Source organism: Lactuca saligna, chromosome 8 (genome assembly GCF_052625555.1).
Source record: "Lactuca saligna cultivar CGN05327 chromosome 8, ASM5262555v1, whole genome shotgun sequence".
NCBI lineage: Eukaryota > Viridiplantae > Streptophyta > Magnoliopsida > Asterales > Asteraceae > Lactuca > Lactuca saligna.
The window spans coordinates 28301610-28310282 of record NC_136424.1 but is presented as its reverse complement, the minus strand read 5'-3'; the positions used below and the strand labels follow the sequence as shown (position 1 = coordinate 28310282).

The 8673-nt window shown below is 30.5% G+C and overlaps 1 protein-coding gene across 2 annotated transcripts; it reads right to left on the bottom strand.

The window, feature by feature from the left end:
* Positions 1–6608: 6608 nt before the first annotated feature.
* LOC145008462 (alkane hydroxylase MAH1-like) lies at positions 6609–8419 on the bottom strand. Of its 2 annotated transcripts, XM_078967071.1 has the most exons (2): positions 7334–8419; positions 6609–7243 (listed from the first exon to the last, which is right to left on the bottom strand). In XM_078967071.1, exons 1-2 carry the CDS (start codon positions 8393–8395, stop codon positions 6869–6871), a joined length of 1437 nt encoding a protein of 478 aa, XP_078823197.1. In that variant the 5' UTR covers positions 8396–8419; the 3' UTR covers positions 6609–6868. The 2 variants fall into 2 exon arrangements, with proteins under 2 accessions (XP_078823197.1, XP_078823196.1); XM_078967070.1 differs by having other exon boundaries at positions 6609–8419.
* Positions 8420–8673: the final 254 nt, after the last annotated feature.

The window sequence follows — 8673 nt, the reverse complement described above, 5'->3', positions numbered from 1 at the left end:
AGTTCTACACTCCTGAGATCCCCGAGAATCCCAAGATTTCAACTCTCACTAGTCGAAGTTCTGCTCGATTCTTCTCTCGACTACTTCAAAACAACCACTTCAATCAAGTGAGTTCATACCCCCTTTTATACACTTTCAAATACTTTATAATGTACTTTAATACATTTCGGGGGAGAATACAAGTAAACACCCAGTTAATCCCGAGTGAAAACGTGAAAACTCTTGTTATACCTTGCATGCATTAGATTTATACAAAATGCATAGTATCTAGGGTAGCCATCTTTATTAAACCATTTTATGAATTCAAAGAACTTATGATTTTATGCTTTGTCAAACATTGTGAAAGAGGATAAACATTTGACACGCTTTGTCAAACATTGTGAAAAAGGTAGCATTAAAAGGTACTACATAAAATCCTGTCTATTATAACCAGAGTCTCCCGTTGGGAGAGCATGTCAAATATGTATAGATCTATACGGGAAGTCATGATCCCGCGCCCTAACTGTTAGCTACAGTCCTTTGGGTGATAGTTTGTCATAACGTTTCGACGCTTGAAGACCATCATCACAGACATATTATGTTTAGTATGGTTATAAAACTCACTGGATGGACAATTATTATACTATTATGCTTTTATGAATGAGTAGCTATTAAAACTATTCTTCATCTAACAAGTGCGATCTTCTTATAGCTTTATCATATAAAACTATGCCTCAACCTTTTAAGCATTTCAGTTGCTTTCGATTTTCTGTCTTGGACATTAGAGATTGCCTGTTACTTTAGGAAAATAAGCGATTTTCCTGTATCCAAAACAATCAACTAATAGGAAAATAAGGGATTTTCCTGGTGCAACTATTTACAATTCACAACACGAACATTCATATGCATTTCATACTTTTATAAGAAAATAAGGGATTTTCTTGGAAAACACATGAACTTTGGAATGGATTACATTTTTCACAAAACCGCTTATGAACTCACCAACTTAATTGTTGACACTTTTACTTTGAAACAACTTGTATTCTCAGGGAACCGCTAAGCAGGTTTGGAAACCAACTTTTGGGGATTAACGCTCTGACGTTAATTACTTCTTTTGAAAGATGTTTATGTATTTATCTTTTAAACATCTAACAAATACAATTATGTAAACATTTTGAAACCTTTATATGTATGGTGGTGTGTACTTTCCTTACTATGAATTGTTATGATACTGAATATGACGTCCTCCGCCCCCGAACGTTTCCGCCGTTCTGGTTTGGGGGTGTGACATCATTAGTCTTATTAATGATAAGTTGTGCATCTCTAAATCCAATAATAGATCCCGTATCCCTATTGAAATTTCTGTAATCTACAACATTACCCCTTACATGCCGAAAACCGCATTTCAAAGTTGATTTCAACTTGTAAGTTTATAGCACCCATTTTCAATGTAGAAGCCTGAACAGTGAACTCCTTGTCATAATATGATAGAGTCCTTGTACTTTTCAAGTGAAATGTATCTTCAAGGTCGTGGTTGTGATTTTCTTGAAACTTGTCAAACCTATACTCATATGTTCCTTTGACATGTTTCAAATTAATTTTAGCTTTACAGTTTGTCACCCTGTAAATTGTATTACATTTTGTTGAATTCATTTTTAGTTTACCTATGCTGTTGCAAACCACATACCTAAGCTTTATTATATCACCCTTTTCCTTAATGTGTTTATACGAACATCAAAACCAACCTTCTCTGCATATCTTTTTATAAAAATTAACTCCCTCATCAACATCTTTGAACCTTAGTAAGTTTAAACTCTTTAGGAACATCTCGTCTGATATTATGCAGAGGCTCTGACATATAAAAATCTGATACACAACTTGTACCCATCATACTGCTTGAATTTGCATCATTAGAAGTACAACATTCACCTGTAAAATCAATGAATAATCACATGTGATTTAAAATGATTTTCTTATATAATCATATGTGTTTATAACAGATAAGTGAACATAGATAAACTAACAATCACATATGATTAAGAATATAATAAACTAACAATCAAATAAGACTAACACTATAATAATAAACAAGTTTAATAAAGAACTACTGAATAATCACATTAAAATAAAATTGAATATACATCAATGTATGAAATGTAAAATCACATGTGATTAAGGATATATTTATTAACAAAATAAAATAACTGATCACATGTGATTAATAATGAATTCATTGTATATTCATATGTGATTATAGTAAAAATTGAACATAAATAAAATAAATAGCTGTAAATATATATTAAAATATGAAAAAAATGAATACTTGCATATAATTAACAAAATATTAATCACATGTACTAAAAAATTACTGAATAATCACGTAATATTATAAAAACATATTCAATTCTAAATACATCAATAATTAAATTTACTTGAAAAACTGCAAATTTGGTTTTGGTGACTTCATTGTTCAACATCTTCATCAACAACATAAATACTCTCGACAAAAATACTAATTTGATCTTCATTTATAAATAAAATCACATTATCACTTGTAAAAGACATTATTAAACAACAGAACCTGTCATTAACAACATAAACATTTATTATTAAAACAAATATTAATAATATATGATATAAAACACATACAATTTGCATTGAGTATTATACTTTAAATAACATATATCAATCACATTTGTTTCTTTAATAGCAAATCATAAATTCTTAATAAAAGAACTTAACCACATGTGATTCAAGTAATACAATTTTAAACATATACTAATAAAATGTTTTCTAAATAATTAGGGTTTCCTGCAAACAGAAATCATGATTATTAACTTCATCCTCAACAATATAGAACATAAATACAACAACAAATGCAATAATCGACATTAAATGATCAACATAAGGTACACCATATTAAACATAACTCCTTTCAAACTCAAAAATTTCAATTTATACTTCAAACTTCAAAATTTCGATTTATAATACATAAAATACAGTAACAAATGCAATAATCGACGTTAAATGACAAACATAAGGTACAATATATTAAACCTAACTTTTTTGATGCAGTTATTATGAAGAATGGATGGTAAATTTAGTTATAATGCAAGAATCGACGATAAGTGATCAAAATAAGTTCTGGAAAGTGATGATCTTTACTTTTTCGATAAAGAATATGTTAAACCTAACTTATTTCAAACCCAAAACGTTAAATAACTCATAATATTACTAGAAAAGATGAAATAAATAAAAATGCCAATGTTTAATCATCAAAAACCGTTATGCAAAACGAATATTTTTACATTTTGAAGGAACCAATCGTTAAACCTAAAATTCTTGGATGATGACACAATTTCTTTTTCTATAACAATCGATGAACAACAAACATAGAATTTTGGTAAAAAAAATCCTCTAAGTCACTGATATATAGGATGAATTGCGAAAAAATTGAATTGAATTGAATCACTCTGAATTCAAATGATACTCTTGAGCTTCCATCAAACATGTAAAGGAGTCAGATGTTTATAACATACAAAGTTACGAAAACACCCCTCAACATATAAACACATGTGTTTTTTAATGTGAGGCAAAATATGTTCTCATTTGAACTCACACACACACACACACACACATATATATATATATATATATATATATATATATATGTGTGTGTGTGTGTGTGTGTGTGTGTATGTGTGTGTTGTGTGTTTCTTGGTTTATATCTTTATTAAGATTTCTTCATAAATCCTCTCGGATAGGTGTTAAGCATATGTTTATTGCCACATCAGCTGTTGACATTTCATTTATATTTGAGAGTTTTTGTAATGTTATTTTTAAAATAAATAACACCACTAATTTTTGTGGTTTACAAAAAGTGCAAAAGTTTTGTTTGAAGTTGTATTTTGTTGACAATTGAAAAGGTAGGAATAACCCCCTCCATTTCAAAATTATTGTCTATAGAAAAAAAAACACATAGATCAAGTAAACATTAATTATCACTAATTTTATTAAATAAAATGACAATTGTATATTTTTGTTGCATTTAATCCCATTCTTTTGTTGCATTTAATTCTATTCTTTTGCTGCATTTAATTTCATGGTAAGTTAACTAATAATGAAGGGTATTTCGGTAAAAAAAAGATATTTATTTTTCGAAGTATGTTATTATTTGAATCAAACCAAAAAAGAAACACAGACTATTAATATGAGACGGAGAGAATATTAAATTTCTCAAACAAATTTCTTGTTCAGTTAGTAAATTGTGTGTGGTTAAATTGCTAACTAAAGTTGATCCTAGTTTAAAGGGAAACTTCCATGCAAATAGTTCCTTTATTTTTAGCAATATTTCTACTATACACACACCACTCTACACACCACTCTAACACTATTCTACCATATTACACTCAATTTTGATGCTATAATTTTATCATTATTATCATATGATTTAGCATAATTATTATATTCAATAACAATTATCTTACAAACCTAATTATTTAATAAAATTTATTATTTAATTACATTATTATTATTACTTTTATTAATTTTATTATTTAATATTTATATTTTTCTTACCAATTAATAATTATATTTATTTTTTTCTATTTAATTATTTTATTTCAAACTTTTTTTTTCAAAAATAAGTTAAAAAGAACAAATATATAAAATTATTATACTTTACAAACTATATATACAACGTTAAGGCATTAAATAATCATATAGTAAATTAGAAAATGCATCGTAATTTATTTTTTTATTTATTGAAAAATACTCAAAAAAATTATGGGTTTATTTTATGATTTTGTAATTTATATATAATTATAATCTGATTAAATTAAATTAATTAAAAAAAAACTAATTAAATATTTTACTGACAATAATGCCGAATTAGGAGGCATCGGATACATCAAATAATTATTCATGTAAAAATTAACTATTAGAAATTATACATCTTCGTGGCTTCGCCGGACCACTGAAACAACCAAGCCGCTGTCGCTGAACCACAAACTTACCGGACCATCTTTCATTTTAATTTATTTTTAGGTTTTAGTTTTATGATTAACAAAATAATATTATTTTCTAATAATAAAAAATATATTAATTTTACTTTATAGTATTATTCATAACAATTGTAATAGAAGTTAAATAATATTGTTATATGATTTATCCTATCCGAGTACTCTCCCAATATTCCTTGAGTAATTCGAGTACTACTCGTTACTCTCTCATTTGCTGAACAAGTATCGATTAACGAGTTCTGTAACCATGATATTAACTACAAAAGAAATATGTGTTTGATTTTAATAAAATAAATATTTCTAACAAAAGATTATAAATTAACAAAACTAAATAAATCACATCTATGAAACATATGATAGATTATGGGTAAAACAAAAAACTTAAAACCCTTAAGTTTGAATGCAACCTAGATAGAATTTATATTTTCTCTATTGAACCTATAACTAAAAACATTAAATAAAAACACTAAGACCATTAGGTTATTTTTGAAAATTACTAATTAGGGTTTAGGATTACATACCTTAAATGTTATATTAGTAAATACCAATGATTCTTTATTGTAGATCTCTTAAAAGCAAGCATCACAAGTGTCGTGCTTCTAATAATTCACACCCAAGCTAGTAAGAAGATGATTTAAGAGAGAGAGAGAGAAAGAGAGAGAGAGAGAGGAGAGAGGAGAGTAATAATTTTTATCGAAGCCTTAGGGAATAAAGGAGTGGATGAAATATGGAGCTAGGATGACCTTATATAGTTTAGGAATCTTGGGGCCAAATCTAAGGTTTAAGGGATAAACCCTAGATTGATTTACTTGGTGAGCAAGCAGTTCAATCTCCTTATCCAATGAGCCTTGGACGAAATCTTCTACGCTTACCTTAGAGGATTTTCGTCCACCTCATCCCATGAGGTTCTAGAACCTTCATTCTTCAACTTTCAATAAATAACTAGAAAGTCCTTATCATTTTAATTAATTCAATTAATTTCAAAATTAATTCTAATTAATTTCAAAATTAATTCTAATTAATTTCTGATTAATTACTTTTTCTAATCAATATATTATTTCCATAATATACTAATAAACTATTTATTTCAATTTGTTAACACATAATAAATTAATCTCTCTCTCTCTCTCTCTCTCTCTCTCTCTCTCTCTCTCTCTCTCTCTCTCTCTCTCTCTCTCTCTCTCTCTCTCTCTCTCTCTCAAAGTCACCATTTACAGTTGTTAGGTTTGGGACAACCTAAAAGGACTGTGTTATTATCAACCTAAAAGAATAATAACACAGTCTTTTTAGGTTGTCCTAATAGCAACACCGGAAAAGAAAGAGAAAATAGTTCATGAAAGCTTGCAAAAGAATTTGTAACCCTATTACACTTTGGTTTTTGGAGACTTGCGTTTGAGGGTAATAAAGTTGTCGGGAATATGTAGGTTGACGTGTAAAACTTGATAACTCTCGTGCTTTGTTTTGTTCCGATAGCTATGTCTGCCACTCTGAGGCGAAGAGTTGCAATGAGGGAAGAGCTCACGTGCTTAAGCTTGTCCTTCTTTGTGCAGTTAAATTTTGTAAAGGTTGTTTTGTATTTTATAGACAAGCGTATTAGATGAAGGGGAAAGATATAATTAAAGAGAGAACTTTAACATTATCATTTTACAAACCTAATATCTGAGATACAAAGAAGCTTCTATATATATAGAAACTTCCAAACATAGTTGACATATATGCCAACAGCTGATGCATATAATGATCATGTTCTTAATTAGCACACATATGCAACATGATTTATTAGAAACTCGAACTCATTATCAAACAAAACATAAAATGTAATTTGATCACACCAGATAGATTTATTACGTTTTCTTCTCGTATTTGGCTCAAATATTTTCTTCACTTATTTTGGTTAACCTGACCTTCAACCCATGCTTCATCATAAGTACCATGGAAGCGCTAGGAATAACCGGGTGACCTTCTACCAGCTCAATGTGATAATGATAAATGATTGTAGATGCCGCTATCTTTAGTTGAGTGAAACTCATGTCCTTACCTAAGCATGTCCTCGGTCCACCACCAAATGCCACGAACTTGTTAGATGGCTCATGTTTGATACCTCCTTTCTCTGAAATCCATCTTTCAGGCTTGAATTCCATGCAATCCTTACCCCATATCTTTTCCATCCTTCCCATTCCATAGTAATATAGAATAATCCTGGTGTTTTGAGTAACTTGGTGGCCACTTGGAAGGATTTCTGGCTGCAATGGAATTTTGTGGTTAAAAGGAATAGCAGGGTAAAGCCTTAAGGCTTCGCATAGAGCCCCATGAAGATAAACCAGTTTTCCTACCTCTTTGGAATTCCAGTTCTTGTGATCATCTACTTTCCTCTCCAGAAACGTGTGAATCTCCTCTCGGATCTTGTCCTCTACGATTGGATTTTTTGCAACGAGATAGAAAAACCATGAGAGAGTTGTGCTAGTTGTATCTCTCCCTGCACCCATTAGGGTCACTATGGTATCCCTTACAAAGTTTTTGGGATATCCAAAATCGCCGCTTTGGCTTTTGAACTCTGTTACCAGGGATGTCACTAATCCAAAACTTTTATGAACATGTTCACTTTCCATGTTACCGGACTCGTGTTGTATTCTAGCTAAGCACTTGTCTACAAAGTGATCAACTGCATTGTATGCGTCACTCAGCTTCTTCTCTTTCCCCATTCTCAGTAGTCGTTGTAGTTTCCAAAAGATGGGAGGCAGAAGATGCCTGTACAACATGCCTTCTGTAATATCTACCCAGGCTTTCTCACACCGAATGTAAGGAAAACTGAGTGACAAGCTTTGCGGGTCATATTCTAAGAGCACCTTGCATATAGTGTCAAAAGTGAATCTTTGAAATATGTCCTGCAAATCGATCTCCATGTCCGTTTTGGATATAGACTCTAATACTGGCAAAAGCCCAGTTTCCACCTTCTTCCAGACAGCGGCTTCAAAAACACTTTGAAAGTTGGGATGTCTAAAGAGAGACATGATGGTTTTGCGGTGAATTTCCCATAAACGTCCGTCAATATTAACGATTCCATCTCCAAAAATGTCGAACAATTTACGGTAATTTTGCCCTTTTGGATAATTAGGAAAGTTCTTGCTCAAAACATGGTGGATGTCTAATGGGTCTGTGGTAAGGAGCATATCCATTTTGGCAAACCAAGGCCCTCTCAACATGAAAGTACCGCCACTACGATTAAGATATATGGCCAAAAAATCATGGAGTCGGTGCAAGTTTGTGAGAATTTCAGAAAACAAACCAAGAGGCAGCCAATTTCTATCCTTGAGAGTTTTTAGGTTTTGAGGTTGGTAATGAAAAACAAGAAAAGAAAGGAAAATGATAATGATCAGATATTCAAGGAAAACCATATTGAATAAACACAAAGATGAACTTAGGTGATACGGCAATGACGTTAAGCAATACAGTGGTATATATAAAAGAAAAACACTCCATGCCGCATGTACCTACTAACATACACTATTAATTTTCAATAGACAAAACTATACAAATGCTACTCCTAGTTTACTAAAGTCACAAACTAAGTTTTTATTAAAACATTTTGACGAAACATGGTCCATGTCGTTTCCAAAATTCGTGTCAAAGGTTTTTTTTTTTTTTTTTTTTTTTTTTTTTTTTGTTTTGTTTT